General features: G+C 42.9%; 1 protein-coding gene across 2 annotated transcripts in view; it reads left to right on the top strand.

Annotated features, from left to right (window-relative positions):
* Positions 1-25,706, top strand: part of LOC100872417 (Fanconi anemia group J protein homolog) — a 60,352-nt gene that overhangs the window by 29,327 nt on the left and 5,319 nt on the right. The window contains exon 4 of one of the 2 annotated variants that reach the window (XM_012487619.3): positions 17,173-17,235. The exons of the other annotated variant lie outside the window; for it this stretch is intronic. Within the exon in view, the coding sequence (XP_012343073.3) occupies positions 17,173-17,235 (63 nt within the window). The remainder of the gene's footprint in view (positions 1-17,172; positions 17,236-25,706) is intronic. 2 annotated transcript variants of the gene reach the window in all.

Here is a 25,706-nt window from a genome sequence, read left to right as displayed (position 1 = left end):
ATCGCGAGATAATTCGCGATAAGTTATATCGCGCGCACGATAAAATTCATTCGGCCGAAAAAGGTTGGAGCTGAAAAATTCCTCGCTCGTCCCAAATTATTGGCTTGATTAAGAGTCGCAACGGCGGTATGCAACGATGAAATCAAAAAGCGTTAGTCGCAATTTTTCACATTCGAACCAATCGAATCGGGATCGACGTATCCAGGCTTTCTGCAAAGGATATTTCCAATCGACGAGGGAGGGAGGGAGAGAGAGAGAGAGAGAGAGAGAGAGAGAGAGATCTCGAATTTATATATCTCGTATAAAATAATTCGTATTTCGGTTTTTTTTTTTTTTTTTTTTTTTTTTTTTTTACATTTCGAGTTAATCTGTGATATAAATTCAGTGATATAAAACCATTTTACCCTCCCCTCCTCCCCATCTCTCCTATAGGAATTTTCCTACCGTTAAATAAAACTATGATTATTTACCAATATCAAAACTCGTCCCGAATGATTTTTCAATTTCAATGAAATTCGAGACCACGTATTTCCAACGCGTTTGACCGCGGATACACCATCAGCCTCGATGCGTCGATAAATATTTTAGTAATTCTCATTTTTCTCTTTCCCTCTCCCTCTCTCTTTAACTCCCCCCATTTCTTTTGTTCTTTTATCTCGCGAAAAATTTCAAGCCTGGCTTTTATTTATATTCCATCCGCTATAAATCGACTCTCGTAATTTCAATTCTCCACGCATGATTCTCGATCGTTCCAATTTTCCGTTATTTCCCCCCCTCTCTCTCTCCCCCCCCTCCTCCTATTTCTTGCTTCTTCTTCGCCCTCTTGCGCGATTTTCGTTTCATAAAGAGCGCGCTTTGAACGCGTTTCCACGCGAAGATTCGTCGTGCGACGAATCGAAGAAGATCGAGAATCGGCGAGAAATAAAGAAACAGAAATAAAATTCGATCGAGGAAATTTTGCTCGTTTCTTTCAACCGTTCTATTCGCGTTCGAAAGATTAAACTTGCCATATCAATTAGACTCGTTATAATTATGCCATGTTAACGTTTCATCTCAGTCACGCGACCTGTCGATCTAAATATATCTAAATAGAATTTGTTAAAATTTTTCAATATATATTCTCTGTTCTATACAGATCGATATCGATATATATATATATATATACTCGTATTTTCTAAAGAATAGAAATTCTTAGAAGGAATAATAATCGATGATTCGAAAAAATACAGATTATATCCATATATATATATATATATGTAGAAATAGCAATTAACAAAACAGGAATTTATTTATAACCTATCGAAAATATAATCATTCATCTCGAGAAAAGGACGCTCGAAGTTTTGGGGCAAAAATTAAAGAGAATTTTAAAAAAATCGACAGACGGACGGAAGAGATATCAAACTTCCCTTCCCTTCCGACAAGAGAGAAATAAAAATTCTTTCGACGATTTCCTCGGGAGTAAATTTGTAATTTCTGTTCGCCGCGATGGCGGCGAATCACAACCGCCCGCGGCCATCGTCGCGTATGCAATTTTGTCAGGTAGTTATCGCGAAACGGGTTACGTAAAAAGGGGTGGCCGATAGGGCGGAAATAGGAGGAAGGAAACAAATGTAACTAAACGAATCGCGCAAACTGGCCCGAGGCGGTCGGTTTGTTTCCACGCTCTCGATCCAATACTCTGCATCTAATTTTTAACCAACGGGTGTATCTCTCTCTCTCTCTCTCTCCTCTCCCCCTCCTCCCTTCGACGAGAACACGCTTGTCCGGGGAGGAGATAAAAAAAAAAAAAAATAAGAAAAGAAGAAAAGAACGAGAAGAGAAACGTTGCTTCGTTGCGCGTTAAAATTTGTTCTAAAACGAGAGAGAGAGAGAGAGAGAGAGAGAGAGAGAGAGAGAGAGAGAGAGAGAGAGACGATTGTACGTATCAATATGTATCAAGTGTATATCGCCTGTCAGTATATCGCGAAAGTTAAACAAAACGCAAACTACCGGTAGAATTTTATTTACAACCTACTAAAGATGGAAAGTTTTCCAGCGAGAGTGTACCGGAGAGCAGTAGCTAACGCTACTGCTGGAATACTCCATTCGCGAGTGTTCTTCAGGCTTCAACAAGGGTTTCGAAGCGAGCCGAGGACGGAAGAGTGGAAGAGTTGGAGCTGCTGCTGCGCGTCTCGTTCTCCAAATAAGAAGAAGGAGAAAAAAAAAAAAAGAAAAAGAAGGGAGGAGAAGAGAGAGAGAGAGAGAGAGAGAGAGAGAGAGCTCTGTCCACGCTTGTCCCCGGAATATAGACACGCGGAGATAAAAAAGAAGCTCGCCTCTCGCTCACCCCCTCAGGAGAGACGCGGCAAGAAGAAGGCCATGGAGGCCGAACCTTGAACGAAAAGGGGGAAGCGAGAAGGGGAAGTCTCGGAAACTATCCGACTATATTGGACCGTTGATGGCTTCCATTGGCCTGTTATTAGCCTGCACGAGAGAAAGTCGCGCTGTTGGAACAATATGAGGGAAGGGGGGCAGAGAAGGACGAGGGCATGATGGTAGGGTGTCGCGACGCAGCTGTGCGCCAGCCAGCATATATATATATATATATATATCGCACGGCCCCTCAGATTGGATCACTCGGTAGATTATTTGGCTTTATGGTGCGGGGAATATACTATGCCAATATGACGTGGAGGGCTTGTTCACAGCGAGGGTGGTGGTAGCCATGGAAACGCCGGCACCCGTGAGTGTCGGCTCCAACGCCAGCCGAGTCCCTCATCTCCCTCCTTTCCTGGCCACCCCCGCTCGCTGGGGCCACCCCTCGCCTGCAGCACCCGCCAACCCTCTTGCTCTCACCCTCCTTCCGGCGCCAGCCCCCTCTGGACCGTAGGGCGAAAGCCACCCCTAAACTCGGCCCTGCAACGTGTACTTCTCCTCCTCCTCCTCCTCCTCCTCCTCCCCCCTGTACGTGTGCATTATACGCGCCCTCCGCCCTCCGTACAGACGAGTATTTCTCTCCTTCCCTTCGTGCACGTGTGCGCGCCTGTGCCCGTCACATTGATTCGCGTGCGCGTCAATGTACAGATGAGAGGCGCGGTAAGTGTGCGAGCGACTGAGACTGTGCGAGTGTGGTGGCTGTATAGGCAGCCAGGGGTGCCTCCGCGATCAATATGGTGGACAGACGCACCGACACCCTCCACGGCAAGGCCAACTCGATTTACTAAATTCCCTCCTCCCACGAGGAGACTACTCCTCTCTCAGTTTCGCTTCGATCTTTCTTCCCGATCGATTCTTTATCCTTCTCTCTTTCTCTCTCTTCTTTTCAAGGATAGAATCCATTTTCGATCCTTCCTTCAGATTTCAAGGAAGGATATTTCGTCTTTCGTCCAACTCGAGGAAAAGTTGAAAAAAGGGAAAAGTTGTTTCTCCTCGCCGCGATTTATTATAAAATACGACGCGTACGAAAGGGAGGGGAGGGGAAGGGGATGGAAGGGGGAAATTTTCGCGACATCGGATAGCAGTGAAAGAGCGGACGAGAAACAATCTGGCCGGCGGAATACAGAGCTCGGCGAACCGCGAACAAAGTTACTTTGATCGCTATCAGCGAAATCGAAGCGCTTTGTCCGCCGTTGCACGTGTCTACTCCAGGATATTGCTACTTGATGGCGGTGCGCGATCGGCGAGATTATATTTCGCGGGGTGAGAACCAACGATGTACAAGTCAAAATACAGTCGCTAACCACCACCACCATCATCACCACCACCTCCTCCAAACCTCTGTGTTTCATAAAAGGGGTGGCGGAGGCGGTTCGCGCGTATCCTAGCCTCCGGTCATAGGTATTTATTTTCGACCGTTTTCGTGCCTGCTCTTTTCCCGTGTAATTCGGCACGCTCGTTTCGATAATGTAACCGTTTTTCCCGCTCTTCATTTTTTCTCTCCTCTTTTTCCCTTCTCTTTCTCTTTAGGCAGAGCTTATTTTTTTTGGAAATTAAAACGTAACGTTCGTTATATGTTTTATATATATGGATTTCGTAATTTCTAATTTAAATTGGAATATCGCTTATTCGCTATTTTTTTTTCTTTTTTCTTTTTTAATCTCTAATGAAACATTTGAAAACGAATTTACTATCATTTCATTATCGTAATAAGTATGTATTTTCATAGATTTCGTAGATTTCGTTCGAGAGTACAATTTGAGCGATTGAAATTCTCTAATTCTTTTCTTGATTTGTTTCTTTAAATTCGAAGCAAAAGAGAAAAAAAAAAAAAAAGAAAGAAAGAAAAGGCTTCGAAAGAATTAAAAGCGGGCTAGAAGAAGGAAAGAAGGTAAACCGCGCCGTGATTAAATTACGGAAAAGGGAATCGCAAGGGCGTTCTTTTGATGATAATTACAATTAAAACGTTCAGTTCAGAGAATTTATTATAAATCTGTTATCGTCGTGCCTTTTGATTTTTTGATTTTTATAAAAATATCGCGCGAACCGACCGATTTTTCTTCGTAAATAATAAACTCTAGATAACGATAACGAAAACAATAGAAAGTAATGCGAGAAAAGTTGACGAAACGTGAAAAGGTACAGATTTTTTTTTTTTTAATCTATAAAAAAATCTATAAAATATTCGATTTATCGAAAATAAGGATGGAATGGAAAGAGGATAAGAAGAGTTTATAAGTAATGAATGAATCGTAAATTGGAGGAGGAGGAGGAGTCACGAACGAAAGGAATGAAATTTTATCAAAATAATGGCAATTTGTCGATGTGGCAATGACTCGAAAGAACGAAGAGTCGAGTTGAAAATAATATAATATATTCGTTCGTTTAGTTTTAATAATAAAGAGGAAAAAAAAAAAAAAAAAAGAAACGAAAAGAAAGAAAGAAAGAAAGAAAAAGAAGAAAAGATTTCCGCGAAATTACATCGATCTCGCGTAATTAATTATATTCGTTATTTTTACGCGTTGATAAAAATGGTAGATAATTACGGTTTTCCCGGGGAAAATCTTGGGTTAATTGATTTTTGCCGTGCAGCGCATGGTAATGAGCATAAAATAATAAACTTCTTTCGTGCGGTGAATTTTTAAGAGCGTGTTTATTCGGACCGGCGAAGGGAAAGCGAGAATAATTAAAACGTAAATAAACGAACTCTGCGCGTTCATTAAACCGTGGTTACTTATGTTTCAATTCGTTTAACGAAGTGTAAAATGCAAATAATTTGATCCTCGACGAGAAACTCGAATTACCCCCTATTGTTCGCAACTTCGAGGCTATAATAATACGATCTGCCGATCATCAGTTTCCGAGGAAACGTGCAACCTTTCGATCTTCTGTTTCTCGCGAGACACGCTTCCACGACAATTGCAAATTTTCAGGATTCGAGAATTAAGAATTCTAAAAAAAATCCAGATATCCGTATCTTCTCCAACATTCGACCTCATTCGACCCAATTCGTTTCCAACTTTTAAATCTTCTCGATTCCCAAGAATTTCCCAAGAATCATGTATATATTTAAATTCACGAATTTTCCCTCTTCCAAATTTCGCGAGATATCGAATAAGAATTCTCAGCCAGACTCATGGCGGAACAAGGTTACTTTATTCAATTTCCGGTTAATTATTGGCGGTCATCGCGACCGATCTCTCCTCTCCGTTTTCCACCATTTCACGCATCCGCCTGCCCGCCCGCGCGCGCGCGTGGGAGTAGTTGTCGGGCGGGGGTAGTTGCACAGAGGCATGCACCACACCTATCCGCGCAACGTGTCATCCCCAGTACAAAGGCCAAAACAAACCCTTCGCGATAGGGGGAGCAAGGGTTGGCTGGATCCCTGTCAATATCAGGCTCTCCCCGTTTTACGTCTATTGCGAGACTCGATTTACGCGGTATCGCTTTCCTTTCCCTGTTAACGTATTAAACATTTACTTTTACCCTTTTAATCCATCCATCCGGAGCGAGGCACGGAAAAACGGCGCCGAGAAATTAGATTTCCTCTCCATTTGTGAAACTTGATCGAAACTTTGAAAATCATTCGGGACCTCGATCCTTCGAATCGATGCGAAACTCGCCTCGAAATTTTATTACCAAAAAAAAAAAAAAAAAAAAAAAAAAGAAAGAAAAACAACAGAGAAAAGGAAAAAAATTTGCCAAAATCGAATCGTGGATCGACGCACCGCATGGCGAGCGACACGATCCATGGGAAAAAAAGGTGCGCGACAAAGGGAGTAACTCGATCAAACGTCGTTGCATCCCGATGAAATCAACCTCTCCCCTCCCCTCCTCCAAATACCAAAGGAACGGTTCCAAAAAAAAAAAAAAAAAAAAAAAGAAAAAACGAAACGAAACAGAAAAAAAGGAGAATATCAATGGCGACGAACGACGAGATGTATCCGCGTGCAGCCGCCTGCGAGAAACGCGAGCGGATCCGCGAGAGACGGAATATACGGACGGAAGGTATGTTGCGAGGGTTGGGGAGGGGGGAGGAGGGGAATGGATACAGAATGGAGAAGAAAAGGGAACGAAACAATCGCGGGAGAGACAAGTTGGAAGCAGGCCGTCGTTGGAAAACTTTCTCCCCCTCCCCCTCCCCCCGTGTAGACACGGGAAGGCGAGGGCGAGGGAGGGAAAGGAGAACGGTGGCGCGAATCGTTTTCTCGCTGCTTTTCCCGCGGCTGCATCGGGAGGAGGAGGAGGAGGAGGAGGTTGCAGCAGCCTCCCTGGGTTAGAAGGGCTACTCTCTGTGCATGGCTGCCAAGGAGGGAGGGAGGGAGGGAGGGAGAGGACGACGGGAAAGAGGACGGTGGCTGGCGAGGCTCATTTTGTCGGCGGCGGAGATAGTGCAACGTCCCCCCCCCCCTCTCTCCGCTCTTCTTTCTTCTTCCACTTTACACTTTCAGCCACTTTTCTGTCCTTCCTTCCTCCCTCCCTCCCTCTCTCTCTCTCTCTCTCTCTCTCCCTCCTCCTCCACCCTCTCTCTGTTCACATTTTCACCTGTCCCACCCCGCCCCGCGCCTCCCCCCGTCTCTCGTCTTCCCCTCGCTTTATCTCGCCGCCCGTCACACCGCCCCCTCCTCATCAACCCCAACCGTGGGGAGGAGAGAGAGAGAGAGAGAGAGAGAGAGAGAGAGGGTGGCCAAAGAAGGAGGGTAGGTGGATGGATGTGGTACGTGGAACGCCTGGCTGGCGACATTATTAGACGCCCCCGATGAGTCAGTGAGGGCAGGGGTGGATGAGGACGGGGCGACGTTCACCCGACTGCGAAAGGGTGGGATGGGGGAGGCGGCCGAGTAATGAGAAGAAAAGACGGCGCGCAGCGAGATATCGCGCGCCAGATACGCCCGGGAAAAAGGCAGCCTCGCGAAAAAAAGGCGCAATTTTCGCGTGCGTCGCCCACACCCCCGTCCCAACCGCCAACGGGGGATTAACCCCTGGTCTAGGCCTCGGGGCGAAGAAAGACCGCGTCGTCGTTCGATGCTGCAGTTCTTTTTTTCCCTTTTCCCCTCCTTTTCTTCTCTTATCTTTCTTCTTCTTCTTCTTCTTCCTTTTTTTTTTTCGATTCGCGATTTTTACTTCTCGTCCTTCTTTTCATTTTTTTTTTTTTTTTTTTGGAAGCCTATGTTCCACTTCGCAATCATTTTGTGTCTCGTGGTGCGTCCCGTTTTTGATCGTAATGATTCCGTTGGAACTGGCCTGATTTCGTAATTTCTTGTCGTTATTTCTATAACGCACTGGAGGAATGTAAATAATATTCGGATATATATATCCGAATATATATAATTCGTAGATTCGTAGTTGGATTTGTAAATTTGTAAATTTCGATCGTTGATTTTTGTAGATAGATTTTTTAGAGACGCAGCGGATAGATTTAAAATGATTTATCGATTTAACTCGATTATCGTTTTATTGTTTATTGCTACGTTGTTGAAACGTTTTAAATTCGCGATTTTTAACGATAAATGGTTCTTGAAATGGTTATCGCTCGAAACGATCCCATAAACGTTCTACCAGATTAATTTCCCTTTTGATTTCATTTTAAGTAGGGCAAACGCGATTATAGCTGATCTTCAATCAACCCCAACCACGATTGGATTTCGATGAAACGCTAGCTACGCTAGTATAGCTAGCTCAATTTCGCGATTTAAAAGCTTCCATTCGATTTTTCGTAATTAATCATTTTCTCGCCGAAATATTTATATTAATTTTTATCTTCATGGATTTTTTCTGTTTTTTTTTTTTTTTTTCAATACGAATAATAGTGTTTCTTTTACTCATTTTTATAGGATTCCCTTCTCTTTTTCTTTTTTTCTTTTTTTTTTTTTTGGTCTTTCATTCGATCAATATTGAAATAAAACGAAGAGTTTTCGTGTCGATGCAAGCGAATAAATAAAAATGTTTATAGCTCATTACCGGTCGGTAATATCACTTCTTCGTCTACTTCGTCAAGTACCTTAATGCATCACGTTTGATTGCGGAACGTAGTCGATGCGGAACGTCCATTTCAGCGATAACGAATAACGCTCCATTAACCCCGCTTCGTTTCATATCGCTTCAACTTTCCCTACGCGATTAAATGTAATTAATAATAGGCAACAAATAATCGGCTACATTTTTTCACGATCGATTTCCCATTAAAAATGCAATTACCGAGCCACTTTTTCCCCCTCAAAACTTAAACTTTTATATCTAAAAGAAAAAAATAAATAACAACAACAACAACAACAACAACAACATCGCCTGTAACGTATAATCTTGAACTAGAGTTAAAAAAAAAAAAGGAAGAAGAAAAAGAAAAAGGAAAAAAGATGGAGCAAACCTCCTCATTTGCAACATCCTAATAAAACGGCGACAACGAAATCCGCGTCTCGATATCTCCATCCTCCCTCCCCCCCCGTGCAAGGCAGCAAACAAGAAACAAGAAGAAAGAGAAGAAGAAGGGGGAGGAAAAGAGAGGAGCGTGGAAAAAGCGTAGCGCCCTGGGGGAAGGAAAAAGAAGAAGGGAGAAGAACGAGGAGGGAGATAAGGTAATGAGGGAAAAAAATGTGGCAGAAGTAGGAAAGAGGGTGGGATCGGAGGGAAGAAAGGGGTTCTTTTCATGCCGCCTCCTCTCGTTGAGGTTTTCCGCAGGAAGAGCACAACCCCCGGTTGCGTGTGACAGCCATTTTAATTCCGAGCCCCCAGGGGGTTCCTGATTTTCATTCCCCATGATGGAACATCACCCACCCTCCTCCATTCGTCCCCTCTAACTCTCTCTCTCTCGTCTCGATCCCGAGCTCTCCTCCTTCCTCTGTCTATCTCTTGGCCTCTGTCTCCATCCAGGGCCCTATTCCCTCTCTCTCTCTCTCTCTCTCTCTCCTAGTCTTCGTGTCTTTTCCCATCCCCCTCGGTCGGTGGAAAAGCTTTCAGAGGCGTCTACGGGTCGTCGAGGGAGGTCGTCGGGGATGAACCGCACGGTGTGTCGGCTATCTCGGCTGTCGCATCGCGAATCGAATAAAAGCCGGCCGGATGGCTGAGGGATGAACCGCGCTCGTTTAATTTCGGCGAAAGAAGAACACCGTTCTTCTTTCTCTCGCTCGCCCTCTCGAGAAACTAGGTCCGACCGATCTCGAGGCATTTTCCACACTTCGATTCGAAACGAAAAGAAAAAAACTCGCGGATCGCCTCGTTGGGAAACTCGTACGAAAGATCGTCTCTGTTTATCTCGGTAGGTAAGTAGTTTAACTTTGAAAATCGTGTTTGAAAGAAGAAAGGTTTTCGTTGCGACGCGGCGAATGATTTATTCTTTCTAACGGCGAAAAACCGTTCTTTCCCTCGACGAGGAGAAAATTCAACGACGAACTGAACTCGAGGAATTCAATACGGTACAGGCAGGTTAGTTGCGTCTCGATGAATCGCAATTTTCGTCAACAATTTTCACCTGTGTGTCGTCTAACACGCATAACTAACTTCTAACTAATATCTGCTCAACAAATATCACATCACAATAGCTTATCCTAGCGCGTAAGAGATGTATGTATGACCGGAGAAAATTTATCCCGCGTAATCCTAAGCTTCGATATCTAAAATTTCTCCGGGGACACCCGTTAGAGAAGATCCCCTCGGCGTTGTAACCAAGTCGTGAGGGTAATCTCGCGAAGGGTGCATGCGTGTCGGCCTCGTACCGCTCTCACCCCTGATTCGCTCCACCTTCGGTTGGCCCCGAGGGGATTGAAATTAAAATGACAATGAGGGCAGATCCGAAGGGAGGCTAAAAACGCGTACCCTTGCCATCGGCCAATCAGCCATCGGATCCGTGGACGCCATGGCGACCCTTCTCCCCTTTTCCTTTCCTTTCCTTTCCTTCCCTTCCTTTCCCCCTTCTTTCTTTCATTTTTTTTTTTTCCTTCTTCTCCTTTCCACGAACGAATGCGAAGGAGAGGAGGGATGCCGTGTGTTCACACGGAGGAGGAGGAAGAGGAGAAGGACGAAATGAAAACGTTTAAAAAACGGCCGGTGACGTTCAGAGATGTTTTCGACCCCTTTCGCGACATCATTCGCAGGGAGACACCACGAGGGAAACAAAATAGACGGGACTCTTGCGAACGAGGGGATGAAATGCATAATCGGGGGGGGGGGGGATCGAACAACCCTGCGATTAATATTCTAATTACGTTGGGATGAGAGTGTCGTCCAGGAGGGGAGGCGCACCCTCGAGGCGGTCGTTGAATTTTTTTTCATTCCGTCATCGATATTGAAATTATTAATCGTAAAATTTGGCATGGAGGTAAACCAATTATCGTTCGACTTATCCAATTCGAACATCCGCCTCCTTCCCTCCTCCTCCTTCTATTTATTTCGCGCTCAATTTCTGCAAGTAAGCGAAACAAAAAGGATTTTATTTTTTAAAAAGCAACGACAGAAGAAAAAAGGAGAATACGTAGATATATATGGAGGAGAGATTGGCTCGTAAAAAAAAAAAAAAAAAAAAAAAAGAAGGAAAAAAAATGGAAGGAATCCACGACGAACGTTTTAATTTCCGCCCCATTTTCCATCTTTCAACTATCTCCAATCCCCGGTCTCGCCCGTTCTCCGCGATCTCTCCACTCCCCCTCCGCTCCTCCTTCTTTCTTCCATTTTCTCCTCTCCATCTAGCGGATGCGCGCCATGCAAAGTCGTAATTAGTGGCTTCGCGTGTATAATTATCGTGGAAAAAAGGGCTCTGAATGCCCATAGTATTCAGCCTGTCGAGGATGAGTCCTTCGCGATGATGGAATCGCATCGCAAGCACCCTTGAGACATGCGGTTCTTTCTTCCTTTTTTTTTTTCTGAAAAATTTTTTTCCCCCTCCCTTCCCCTTCCTTCCATTCATGGTTGGCATGGTTGACTGTGCTCGATTCGGTTCGGTTGTACGCCACCTCCCCCTCCCTCTCCTGCTTTCACAGCGCAAAGCTGTGAATCGACTGAGTTTTCGACTGTCATTAGTTTGTCCTAGGCTAGGAGGAGAGCGGGACCGACTCCATTTACCAGTCGGTCGGCCATTTGCCACGTTCGACGTTCCTGTCGTTTCCTTCCTACCTAATCTCCGGTCTCCGATCGAACGGATTTGTTTGTTTCTTTATGCATTCGACCGTCCCTCCCTCCCTCCCTCCCTCCCTCTCTTTTTTCCTTCTTTTTTTTTTTTTTTTTTTTTTTTTAATTAATCCGAACGATGATGGAAAATTGAAAGGGAGGGGAAAAAATTCCGAAACGAAAATCGTTTCTTCCTTTCGGACACGCTCGGAAAAAAAAGAGTGTACCTTTCAAGGACACTCTCCTTGGTCCATAATTTTATCATATATAAATTCAAGATTCTTCGTTACGTGATTAGATTATTGTTGTTGTCTCTTGTTGTCTCTTGTCGAAACGGGGGAAGGGGGGAGGGGAATTAATAACACAAGTAGCAGAGAAGTCATCTATGCGACGAGCACGAGCACACGCGCACATTACGTCGTTTCCAAGCCGAAACCCGATGGCAACCTCCCCCTCCCCCCTCGAGTAACGACGACGACGACGACGACTATGGTGCAGGATGGATGGAGAGGGGTGGGGGAGGGTTTTGGCCGCGGGGGTTTCGAGGGCTCTACGGTCCGCTTTCGATTCATTGTACAATAATATGACGGAAATGTCAGTCAATTAATAAGCATACCGAAGCTGACTAATTTCCGCCTTTGTTCGTTCCACGGACCGGGATGGATGAATAAGTGGCCATTATGCGGCTTTTATGATTGGTCAGATCCGTATCACGACAGCCGGTTCCGCTTTTATAAACCAGCGCGCGGCACGTCGAAACTTCTCTCTTGCGGCGAACCTTTTTAACCGCGTGCACGTGCCGGCCGAATGTAGTATTATCGTTCTCTTCCCTCTCGTTTCTTCCTTTTCTTTTTTTTTTTTTCCTTTTCTTTTTCTTTCTTGCTGTTCTCGTTTCCTCCTCCTTCTTCTTCTTCTTCTTCTTCTTCTTCTTCTTCGTTATTTACCGCCTCCACTTGTTCCCCTTCTCTTTCTCTTCGTTCCAAACGATCGAGTTGAATCTCGATCACGTGTATCGTATCGTGTTTTTTCTTTTTAAATTTTGGAAGAATGGGATTAATTCCTCTTCTTTCGGGATTCGAAATTTTTTAGATAACTTTGAGATTGATCCCGTAGTAGATGGAAACGTTACAGATAACTGGAAATTTTAACGTGAATACGACTTGATTACGACGTTCGATAATACGTTGAATGTCGGATGGAATCCATTCGATTATAACTTGGAATATATCCTCGCATCCCTTGAACGTTTCACGTCGTTATAAGTTGCACAACTAATGCTTCGTGTATACCATCATTGCTCAGTAGTAGATAATGTATCAATTTAGATTCCAATTGTTTTCTCTTTCTCTTTCTCTCTCTCTCTCTCTCTCTCTTTCAACGTGTTATCAAAACGTTGTGAAGAAAATGTACGTGAGATACGTGCGCGCGAATTTGAAATAAATACCGTATATATTTATCTTCCATTTCCAAGATACGAATTTATACAAACATTCTCGCGATAGTTTCGATTACACTAAGTAAATAAACACGGGATTTTATTAATTAAAAAAGTTAAGTTGAGGGTAGCGAGTCGTGGAAAAAAATACAATTAAGGGGATCAAAATATGATTCGTTTCGCGTTTAGAGATGGGAAAAAAATTTTGGTAGGGTACGTTTGTTTTTTAATTTTTTTAAAAAAAAATATATATATATATATATATATATATATATATAAAATAAAAAGATTACAGCAGCGTTGCACCCAGAGCATAAACGATAACAAGACCGTGGCGGCGTGGGGGCAGGGATTATCTCTCGTTTTTCCGCTTTTCCACCCTCGTTTATTTCACCGACGAACGAGCGGAATAAGAGCGCGGGCTAGCAATTACTCCATTTTTTGTTTCCCTTGACCTTCGCGGAAATTAAGCCGCCACGGCGAAAAATAATTCGTCGACGGGCAAACATTTCCGCCCTGACGATTTTTCCGCCCTCGGTCCCCGTGTTTATTCTCTTTACAGTAATTAAATGTTTGCTCCTGGATCCACGTTTCGCCGAAACTGTGAACCGTATCGTCGGCGCGATTAGTCGAATTAAAGGGGCCGCGAAAGCGTCGAATCATCCCACTTCTCCTCGACGTTCCAGTAATCGTAAAAGAAGAATTCATGCTTAAACATTACCTTTCTCGAATCTATCCGGAAAAGTTTAATTGGCCAGGATTTTTTTTTTTCTTTTTTTTTCTTTTCTTTAAGCGATTCTCCCCATTCGTCAGAAAGACGAAAATTCGCGTTATTTAGCTTTTTCTATCGTGTAGTTCTGCGATGTATCTTCTGTACATCCTCCATTGGATTGTATTTTTCAATTACGTACATCTTATAAATTCTTTAGTTTTTTTTTTTTTTTTTTTTTTTATTAATATAAACCTCTTGAGATTAGAAACAATGTGTCTAACTATTAATTACTTATATTTGTTTCCATCTCTTTCTCTTGCTATTCGCGAAAAACGAATGGATATTTCTTTACCATCGTCTTCGATAATTTCCAAACCGTGTCAAAAACCAAAAAAAGCTATCCAAAAAAGCAAAAGTTGAAAAGTGGCGTTCGAAAAGAACCTCTTCCTTCAAAGTGAATCTCTTTCTCGTCTGCCGGCGAAAGGGTTGCGAGATGGCGGCGGCGGTTGCTCGATTCTTGGAACGGTCAGGCAATTACGCCCTCGAATGACGATGACGTCGCGTTATTCCGCTGACATTGCGGCCCGTCTTGCGCCTCTCTCGCTTATCTTGGGGTGGTTGCGGCGAGGGGCGGGTGGGCCAAGATATACAAAAGGGAGAGGGCGTGGCGGGGTGCAGCTGCGCCACGTATCAGCCACCTATATCCTTGTCCGGCTTATATTGCCAGGGGGGATAATAGCACGAGGGCGCCGGGAACGGTTTCATTACACGGCTTCCCGAGGTATAATATTCTCGGATATCTCGTCGCTGGCCGCCCCCGCGGGCTTGAAATTCCGACCCTCCGCGTCACCGTCGGCCCCCCTTCTTCCGAGAGGAGATCCGCCGCAACCCCTTCTCGAAACGATGGAGGAAATTGTGGACGAGGCTCGATCCAGGGGGGGAATGGCCGCAGCGTGATTTCACAGTTTGAGCGATTTCTTCCTTTTCGCGTTCCATTTTATCCGTTTCGATTTGGATTTTTAAATTTTAAATCGAAAAATTTAAATAAATGTTGAATTTTCTCGATCGATTTTGTCAGGATTCAGGGAGGAGCGGAATAATTTCGTTCGATCTTGCGTTCAATTTCACTGGAGTTTCGGCAAATTTTAGAATGGGAAGGGAAACTTTTTGTTTAAAAGTTGTACGAACAAATTTGTAAACGAATGAAACTCTAAGGTTTCGGACGGAGCAATCATTTTTTCTGAAATTGCTTCGGGTTGTAAAGTGATGGCGTGTATTTACGATTCTCTTCGTACGACGTTGACGACGAATGTTATAAGATCGAAGAAATTCTTGAAGAAATGAAATGTCATCATCTTGGAGGAATATAAATCGAAATGATGATCACTGTGTCCATGAAAAAGTAGAGGAAGCAAAGACAATCCCTTTTTTTTTTTTTTTTTTTTTTAGGAAATTTTAAATAGAATAATTCCATCTAATGTGAAGTGAAACGTTCTCTCTCTCTCTCTCTCTCTCTCTCTCTCTCTTCTCTCTCTCAAAAAAAAAGAGAATATTTTGATAACGAAATTACAAATATCTCTTCATGATTGACGTTAATGAGATTTATTAAATTTTGTTTTTGTGTGTTTTTTTTTTCCATTGATTTCCCTTTCAACGCGGGGGATCGCGTATCTCGATCGAGAGAGAACGGAATGAATATCGAATGCAGTTTTGAAGTCGCGTGCACGCAATTAATTCCAACGAAATTGTCAAAACTGATTAACACTCGACTCCGATTACAAATTCATCAGAAATTAACGACGATGGCCCGAGCCGGGCCGCGCGCCAATTAATAAAACGTTACCGATAATTCAGTTTAACCAATTTAAAAGGTAAATCATTGAAATGATTCACGACTCGACACTCTTCAAAATCCTTTCCCAATTGGAATCCAAATAAAAGCTTCTTGCCTCCTTTTTCCCCCTCTCTTTTCTCTTTTCTTTCTTTCTTTCTTTTTTTTTTTTTTTTTTTGTTCGACGAGCATGTTCCACCCTCCATCGAACTCTTCATCCCTGCACAACTTCCATATTCATCATTCGAAATCAGCGGAACGAACGGTGCATCAATAATCTCCCACAGTCAATTCCATCCTGTCAACCCCCTCCCGAAACAACCCTTTCGCTCGATCCTCCCTCCACGATCGACAAAAAAAAAGACAAACCTACATCTCTCGCATACACACGGGACAACAAAACAAAAAACAAAAAAAAAAAAAAAGTCAATCCGCACCACTCCACACACGAAGCGTGACACAAAAGAAGCGTGACGCAAAAATCAAGGAATCCGAACCACACGATTTATCGTACCGTTCCGATCGTAGTCGACGACTCATCCTCGATTCGAAACGAAAACACGACATCGTGTCCTCGAAAATTAGAGGAGGACCTTCTCTAGGAGGAATATATAATGTAAAAGGAATGTATAAAATTGTCCTCCTCGCGAGGAGATGAAATTCTTCTTGGAAGAAGAAACTCTCACGAGTCTCGGCCGGTAAAAAAGGAGAAGAGGGAGAGAAGAGATAAAGCGAGTTGTAAGAAAGAGAGAGATCGTGTGCAGAAGCTTTTCCCCGGTACATTGGTCGGCGGCCTTTGATGATCCCATGCGCTGGTACAATGCGCGATCGTGCTCGTGCTCATTGCACGATTAGTGTTTTTAATGCGCACATTGTAATAAAGAGCCCCCGGTATCAGATGCGAGGTGGCCCACCGGTTATTAGGGCCTCTGACAGGCCCATAATCCCGTCGGCTCTCCTAACGAAAAATATAATGCCCATTAGCGGAGATCTTTTCAGAGCTTGTGCTGAACCCTGCTCTCTATGCCCCTGCCCTACACCATATTTTCTTTTTTCCTCCTACCTCGATTCTCCTCCTTCATCTCTGTCCCTTTCCTTCCATCTAGGCGAGACCTATCACGTTCGCTCTCTCCCACCTTCGTCTCGTCTCGTCTCGTCCTTCCACTCTGCTACCCTTTGCCTTTCGCCGATCTTTACAGTCGATGCGTGGCACAGGGTGCTACCGGAACACGCGTGCTACCTTTCCAACGGAATCATACCTTCGATGCTAATCTGCGGCGATCTTTCTCGATCGTTCGATCCAGGGTTATAATATCCTTGGCTTATTCCTATGTATGGAGAATGAGAAGTACGAACACTTTTGATGTTTCGCGAAACAATGAATATCCTCTAATTTTTCTTGTATCTTTTATATCGTTTTTATTTGTAATTGTATTCGGCTAAATCTTGCCCCCTTTTTTTTTTTTAAGTCAATAAGATAAAAATTCTCTGGATCAAAATTTTCGTCTATTTAATTTATTATAATAAAATATTTGTGACACGTTAAAAGGGAAAAGAATTCGTTTCGAACGAAAATCGATGTCTCGATTCTGAGATGTCACAAAAACTTTTTTTTATCACCACAACATTATTCGCATTTAACATTAACGTGGATTTTGAATTTTTTTAACGTTGCAGCCGAGATTGACAAGAAGATTAACAAATTGGAGAATGCCGGTACCGGATACGAGGATCTTTCACGTAAGTTGATCATACTCGAAAACGTATCGTAACATATCGGAATGGTTCCTTCCGAGCGGATGCAGCCACCGTCTTCCAGCCTCTTGCCTCCATTGTGCCAGGTCGATGGCAGAACAGTGAATATTACGTAACATATTCCAGCTCGTTCAGCCGTGAAAATCCCCGGCGGTTATTATATTTAATAGAGCCCACTCGATTTTGCAACATCTGCTTTTTTCCCTGTCGGTTTTCCCAACAACACGTGGCCTCTTCTCAGAAAAAGAAATTCTGATTGTATCGAGGAGCAAAGAAAGAGAAACCTGTTTCTCAATGTTCTTTCCGACGATGGCCGATCGTTTGATTTCAACCCCCTCGAAGGGAATAGAATGTTCCATTTCACAGTGTTACAGTCTTCCTTCTTTAAATGGATATATATATATATACTTGCTGCTGCTCGGTCGAAGAGAAAATTGAGGGGAGAAAAAAAAATGCAAGAAACTTTAAATTTATAATAGATTGTGAAAATGTAAGTATTCCTTCGAACGTTTAATTTAATGATTGAAATATATCCCTTGATACTCGATGAAGACAACTTTTCACATCACGTTTCAAATCGACGTTCGATGAAATATTTACGATATATATATAAAAGAAAAATTCGGTGTTAATTTCTCCACGAGCGAATTAATCTATTTTCAATGATTAATTCGACATTAAAAACAATTTTAATGGAGAATAAACCGCGTGCAATCAAGATTGTTTGCACAGTTATCGTATCGTTATCGTTGGAACGATAATGACGGCGACACGATCGAGTGGCGAAGATAGCCACGGGACCGGGATCATATAATTTTATTGTTAAATTAGAATGTTAAGTGATGTTGATGAACGGGACGACACATATGTAATGAATGTCATACCGCGGTTATTAATTCCGCCGATAATACGTAACGCATATTAATGCACCGAATTCAATTGTAGTTTCATTTCAACGGTTACAAATGCTAATGATGATTGTTAATTATAACACGAATTGCAAATCGAACATCCTAAGGGGACGTAGTAGCGAGTACAAACAAATTACTAATGCGTTCGTTTGATGCCGCTCCCCCTCCCCCGAAATTTGTTAAAAACAATCCCCATCACGTACGATACAAGCAGGATTATTAATTAATAACATGTATGAAACCGATTCGATTAATACATATATCTGTTCCCCCTGGCTTACTGGTTTACTTCACCGCCCTCCTCTCAGGGTCCACTGATATTTTTAATCTCTTATACGAATATCAAAATAAAATATCAATCTCGTCTTCGCGCGTGTCTCGAGAATGAAGAAAAAATCGAAAGAGGGAGCGAGCTATTTGCACTTTCCCTCCTTTCTCCTCCACCCCGGTTGATGAGACGCATCGAACGCCAGCGCGCGTCGAACACCAGCAGCGCCAGTAGCGAACGCACAGTGTGCGTGGAAACGTTTTGACGGGGGTGAGTAATGTCGGGAAATGCAGCTAACGAAGTTTACGAAGACACTTAACGGAATTACGCCCTCGCCAGCAATGGCCTCTGCGAGCGAGCGCTGCCTGCCTCTCTCTCTCTCTCCCTCCCTCTCCTGTTTCCAGCCGTTTCCTTTTCCTCCTAGGGTGGCAGGGGATCGTCGCGTTAATTACCGCGAGCGGAGGCAAGAAGCCGGGGAAAATCGCGGCGAGAGAGCGCATCATCGTTCTCGTGAATACAGGAGGGGAGGTGGGGGTGGGGGGTTTGGCGAAAGGTCGTGGAAGAAAAAGCAGCTGCTAGGAGAGAGAGAGAGAGGAGGAGAGGAAGGGTGGGTGGATGACTCTCGGGGGCGAGACGAGGGAGGTTGGCTCGGTTTTGCGTCGAAGAAGGGTGTTATTGACATGGTGGGTGTCGCGTCGTCGGCCATCTTGGCCTGCCTGCACCCTCTCCTCCGCTCGAGTCTCTCTCTCTCTCTCTCTCTCTCTCGGTGCTCTCTCGATCTACCCTTCGCACCCTACCCTCTTTATCGGTCGGCCGCCCCGCGCCGTACGACTGTCCCTCTCGCGTCCAGGACATCCTTGTGTCCCCCTTGTGTCGAGTGACATTCGGGCTATACGCCCGGCCTAACCTGCCCGACAGACGCCCTGGGCCACCCTTTTCGACCAACCCCGGCGACGAGCTCCGTGGGTCCCGGGGGTTGCTTGTCGCCATGGAGACCGAACCCTCCTCGCCCAACCCCCGTCAACCAAACACCGGTTTCCTGTCCCTCGGTACACACACTTCCCTCTTCGTTTCTCGCTGTCTCCTCGCCTCCTCCTCGAACCCTTCCCTCCTCTTCCTCGAAACCGGTAGTAGTAGTAGTAGTTTTACAACAGTATAGGTAATAGTGGCCCGAGTATAGTAGTGGTGGTGGTGGTGGAGGATCATCCTCCGCGATTCTTCGAATTCTTCCACGTCCGTTCTCTTCTTTCTTCTACTCCTTTTCCACGTCCCCTCTTCCTTCGAATGCGCTATCCGTTTTCTGGTCTGTGGTTCTCGTTGTAATATCGACGAGGAAGACTGTCTGTCTTCTTTCTTCTCGATTCGTCTCATTCGTTCCCGCTCAGCTAAGGGATGATGGTGTTTCCTTCCGGGAAAAGTAATATCGGCGGGTGGAAAGTATTTTCACGCTGACCGCTTCTTCTCGATCCCTTTTAATCCCCTTTTGATCCCCTCCCGGTTACTTTTTATTTATGTATTTGCTCGACCTATTTCTTCACTTTCCGCTATTAACCGGACCAGGAGGATCCAAGATAGAGGATCTCCCCTGCGTATATTTGCTTTGCCCTTCTCGATTAGAAAGATTTCCTGCTCGCCACCACCCCTCCCTGTTTCCATTACTTTTTTTTATAAAATTCTAGCGAATTTTATCCGGTTCTGATTGTTACAAAGATTATTCTCACGAATAATTGAAATAATAAATTGCCGAGTTTGTGCAATGAGAAGATAATTGAAAATACGTTTTGTTATGGTATTCAGAACGAAGAGATGATCTCTTCTTTTGTAATCTTCTTCTTTTGCTTCTTAGAAGAAGAAAAAAAAAAAAAGAAAGAAATCTTGAATATCTTCTTCTGTGAAAGAAGATCTTGGAAAACGATGAGGCACTGACACACGGAGGTCAGTGGGTGGATGTGGAAGCCTCGTGCTAATAACGTTCTTGTACGACATAAGGGATGTTACCCCGAATACCCGCATTCTTCCCTTTGCTTTCTTCGCCGCGCAGGAGAAGCTCCATCTCTTCCAACCCCTTTTGTTTGCCTCCACTCCATGCTCGCCTCTTTCTCCATCGTGAACTGTTGCCGAGGGTTGCGATCACGTTGCCCCTATTTGTCCGGGGAATGTAATGATTCCACGTTGCTTTCATAGTGCGAACGAAATACCGGTTGTATACTCTGGTATACCGGAGTACAAGTAGAAAACAGTTTATTCAACGGATTCTAATCGAATACCACCCAACGAAACAGATTTTTTTTCCCCCTCGTTCGTATCCGTCAAACAGCAAGCACAATAATTATCCGTAATCTTATCCAAGAAGATGTATAAACATTTATATCGAGCATATACAATTATTTACACATTCTTTCCATCCATACGAAACACACGTTCGTATATAAGCATAATATTATTGAGATATATTTTCGTCTCATCCTCGACTGCATTCTTTTCTTTCTTCTTCTTTTCATCGATGCGCGATTTTATCACCTGCCGCGTTCCTCTTCGTTCACCCCTTCGTTCATCTTATTGTCTCCCATCTTCTCGAAACGCAAATCCCTCGGACGATTCTTTGTTCTGGCCGGCGGGTGTATGAAATGAAAAATAGAGGGAGGGAAGGAAGAATCGATCGGCGGCCATTGTGCCGCGGGGATGGATTAGAAATTCTGCGATCCCGTGGCCGTCGACAAAGGGATTACGGAATTTAAACGATTCACCGTAGTTTACGGCGCATCGTGTCCATATGTCGCGCACATCGGCATTGTGTCCCCGGATCGTTTCGCAATCCGCTCGCGCAGCGGGTGCATCGCGAGAACGCGGCAATTTCAATGCGACCGTTTCTGCGATGCTGCGCCCGAATGGGGGTGAGTCGCGCTCGCTGATTAATTCGCGAGATTTTTTCTTTTCTTTTATTCCTACCTTTTTTCCTTTCTTTCTTTTTTTTTATTTTTTTTTTTTTTTTAATGATTTGTCGTCGCACACGAACGTGGTTGAGAATAAATTATTGTCGATGGCGAGCAAAAATTTCCATTATTTTTCAAATTAAAGATATCGCTTCGATTTGTTAAGGATTAATCTCGCACGAAATCGTAGAATTCCGAACGACGATCCAACGACGAGTGATTGAGAGTAAAGTAGACAGAGTATTGAATTTTAATCGTATATGTTTTTACTCATCCATTTTCTTTATCATTAATAATTATCTAATGTATCTTTTCGATTAATTATATATATAGTAGTAGACGCTTTGAAACGTTCTTTCATTATCTACTATTATCAGACTCTTCTCTATTTTCTCTTATCTCTTTTAAAATATCGATTTCAAACATTCATATCCGTCCTCGGTGTAGACAAAGAGTAAAACGAGAACTCTTAAAAAAAAAGAAGAAGAGGAAGAAGAAGGAGAAGGAAAAGAAGAAGAAGAAGAAGAAGAAGAAAAATCGCCTTAATAGAACCGATAATTGGGATCTCGGATCGCAGCTTCTTCCGGTGTTTTTAACGCAATTCCGCCTAGTGGAGAAAACGACGAAGAAAAATACGAGGTGAACCAGGAGTAGGAGTGGTGGTGGTGGTGGTGGTTTTCTCATCAAGAGGACTTAGAGTATTTGTTGTCGACGACAGGAAGGGAAGAAAACGACGGGGGAGGGATTATGGAGGGAGAGAATGGAAGAAAGTCGAGGACCAATTAATTCGTGGCTGCGGCTTGATTTAGCAAATGGTTGTTAATTGGTTGAATTGCGGTGCTTCGCAAAACTTTATGACCGGCCGGGACAAAAGCCATATCGATAGAGCCTGAAGTTCTCGCTAATAATCTCTAATTCTCCAACTTTAGACAAAAGGAAGATCGGGATGAAGTTTTTCACTATCCACCGATAAATTCATTATGGGGCATTATGGAATTACAATATTCGTGGAATTATAATATTGATCCCTTTAACTTCTGCTCTCTTGGTAAAAGAAAAAAAAAAAAAAAAAGATACGACATCAATATAACAATTTTGAATCTCGTGCTTTTAAAAATTTTGATCTCGTGCCGATATATTGTTCGACTTTATTATTCGATCATCGTTGTCCACATCAATTATTTTAAGCAAAGTGATCTTTCAATGATTTAATATGCAACAAACATATTATATAACAAAAAAATATAAGCAACGATAAATGCATTTAAATTTCCTTTTCAAATTCAAATAATCGTGTTCGAATTAACAAAAAAAAAAAAAAAAATATCGAAATCATTAATCGAATAAATATTGCACCTCGCTCCTCGGCGATTAATTAATTACTCCCGCTTAAAAAAACACCTAAACTCCTTTCTTTTGAAACACCCTGTACGTCTCTCGCCATAATACCCTCCCTCCCTCCTCCACCCCTGGAATAATCACGACACTTGCGATAACCAATATTAATTAGCCATCGTAACCGATCGTACAAAGTCCCCGTATTCCATCGACAAGAATCGAAGAATCGACCGCTTTATACTCGCGAATCAACTGTTTATTTATTCGCGATATGTGGGTGGGGAGGGAGCGAGATATGGAGCGAGTGATCGACGTGAAACGAGCTCATTCATAGTCTGTACGATGAATGGGGAAGGAAAGAGACGGGCGAGACACGACACCCTATTGTTTCTCTGAATTTTCTTTTTTTCCTTCTTTTTCTTTTTCTCCTTTCCCCCTCCCCCCCCCTCTCCCCTTTTCTTTCTTTTCTTTTTTCCTTCACCTTCTTCCTCCTCTTCCTCCTCGGTCAGAATTATTATATTTCGTCAAGATAAGAAGGCACAGTGGCCGATTCATTTAGGATTCTCTCGATAGCGAAGGATATTATTGGAGGCATGTTGACCTCGATTTCGCCCGACACAGGTCGTTCGCGAATGATTAATATTTCAGTTTTATAACCCTATCTCGATGGGGAATGGGGAACGCGCGCTGTGCTTGCACATTTTTGCAACCACAGATTTTCATTTTTACACGCGTTTCTACGAGGCCGATCGTTTCGTTCGATGATCGAAGTGAAGAGCTCGAGTGAAAGAATAACGAACCGCTGATGAATGGAAATCGACGTTGATCGTTAATTGATATAATTGCTCGCGTTCTCGTATAAAAAAAATTTCAAAATGTGCGCTTTCGAAACGAAACTCTCGCGCGTCATTTTTCAAATATTTCCACTCGGAGGTTAAATTAAAAAAAAAGAACGAACAAGTAGTCGGTTAAGTAATTTTAAACTTAATATTCGTATCCGATAAATTTTCATTGTCGTTTTCGTTTTTGCTGCAACAATAAAGACTTTTCTAATAATTATTCCTTAATATTATACCGATAATACCGATTTGCTCTCGTGTTATGCTTGTTACATTCGGTATATCTTCCTTTTCGATCTTTATGGCAAATATAAATTCATCCTGTTTTCTATACTCTTCTTACTCTGCTAAAAAAGAAGAAAAAAAAAAAATGCAACGATTAATTTCAGTGAGAACAATTTCGGAGAACTTTGTTTATTAAAAAAAAAATTTCAACAAATAAGTTATATTTTCAAAAATGCGCAGAATAATTTACAAAAAAAAAAGATATCGTAATCCCTGTATGCATGTGTCGTTAAAGTATTGATAAATATTCAAAAAATGATGCACGCGTAAATATAAATATTCATATTTCGTGTGTAAGTGTTAAGTATTAATGATAAAAAAAAAAAGAAGAGGAATTTGTTTAAAATATCACGCGTTGGAAAATGAATTAATGCATAAGAATGTTTATTTATGAATCTTTTAATTTTCCATCGGATGAGAAACGATTCAAGGAAGAAGAAAACGTGAGAAAAGAAATGCCAAAGATAATTTGAATATTAAATTCACCAATCATCCACCAAATCCAACCTTACTTACACAACCTGTTACAACAATCCTTACCATTATTCGTAATTTATTAAAAAATCGAGAAACTCGTCAAAATCTTGTGAACACACGAAATGGACGAATAAACGATTCGATCCGAGCAGGCATCCATTTTCGGACGAGAGTTCGACGTTCTCCTCGTCTCCATTGATCCCTTCCCCTGGCTCGCACGAATGCAACAACCCGCAAGTGTCCGGACGTCGAGGGCGTAATTCGATGGCGACGTTAAAGGGGGCGTCTCTCAGGGGTGCGATAACTTTCGGCGTCGACTGTATCGCTGGATGATACCCCCTCGGGGTTTTCTCCCCTCGGGTGTTGGGGTGTGTTTCGTTGCCTGGCAACGACACCCTCAAAGTCCCCGCTCTGATTGGCCCCGTCCCGCTTCTTCCTGTCTTAGCCTCTCTCTTCTCACCCCCTTCGACAATCAGCCAGCCGCGACTCTGCCTCCTATCGACGATCAAAACCATCCCCCCTCTTTGTACTCCAACCCTCCAACCGCGACCACCCTCAGCGACGAAAATTGAAAGTCGGCCACCTTTTCCCTCCGTGCCAAGATCCTTCTCGAATTCGATTCTTCCCTATCGCGAGTATCCGATTTAACAGCATGCTCCGTTTTAATCGCTTTGTTGCTGAGTTTGATCTTTCCTTGTGCCGTATTTCGCTTTTTTTGTTGTTATTATTTAATTATTATTATTACGATGCGAGAGATTTTTCGTGTTCGAACGATCGTCGAATAATATCGAACGATCGATCGTTCAAATATTTATTTATCTATAAAGGAAAGATAAATACAGTAAGTACAGTAAGTAAGCTTATATCTTTTTTAATCCTTTATTTCTTGGAATTGAAATTAAATATTATTTCGAAGTTAAGTGTTCCACGTGATTAATCTTTTAACCACGAGTCTTCTTGCAGTTTGGATATTACTTTGGTTATTTTTAAAGTGGTGGAATTGAAGATGGAAGAATATATTGTTCGGATCAAGAATGATCCGAACTTTTTCCAAAGATCTGCTTTAAGAATCTTCATCGGGATGTTCCATTTTTTTTTTTTCTTTTTTATTCGTTTTAAAGTATCATTCCGTGAAGTTTCCGTTACATGTTGCGCAAAGTCGAACTCAAATGTTAAACTATCAAACGATCGATCCACAGCAACAGTTTGGCAACGCAACTTCGTAAGGAGAGGAAATTATATGAACTATCATTCGAGCATTTGATTAACATTTTCACGTCATCAGAATATTGCATGGAATATCGGTCAAAAAAGAAAATATTAATCCTCCACCACCGCCACAAATAATCACACAATCTACCCACAAACGGCAATAATTCGATAATTATTTTGTTAAATAAATATC

The sequence above is a fragment of the Apis florea genome, unplaced genomic scaffold (assembly GCF_048593485.1).
Source record: "Apis florea isolate Af1SG1 unplaced genomic scaffold, ASM4859348v1 contig_3036_pilon, whole genome shotgun sequence".
Taxonomy (NCBI): domain Eukaryota; kingdom Metazoa; phylum Arthropoda; class Insecta; order Hymenoptera; family Apidae; genus Apis; species Apis florea.
The sequence above is the reverse complement of the archived record's forward strand: the minus strand, read 5'-3'. Positions and strand labels throughout refer to the sequence as shown.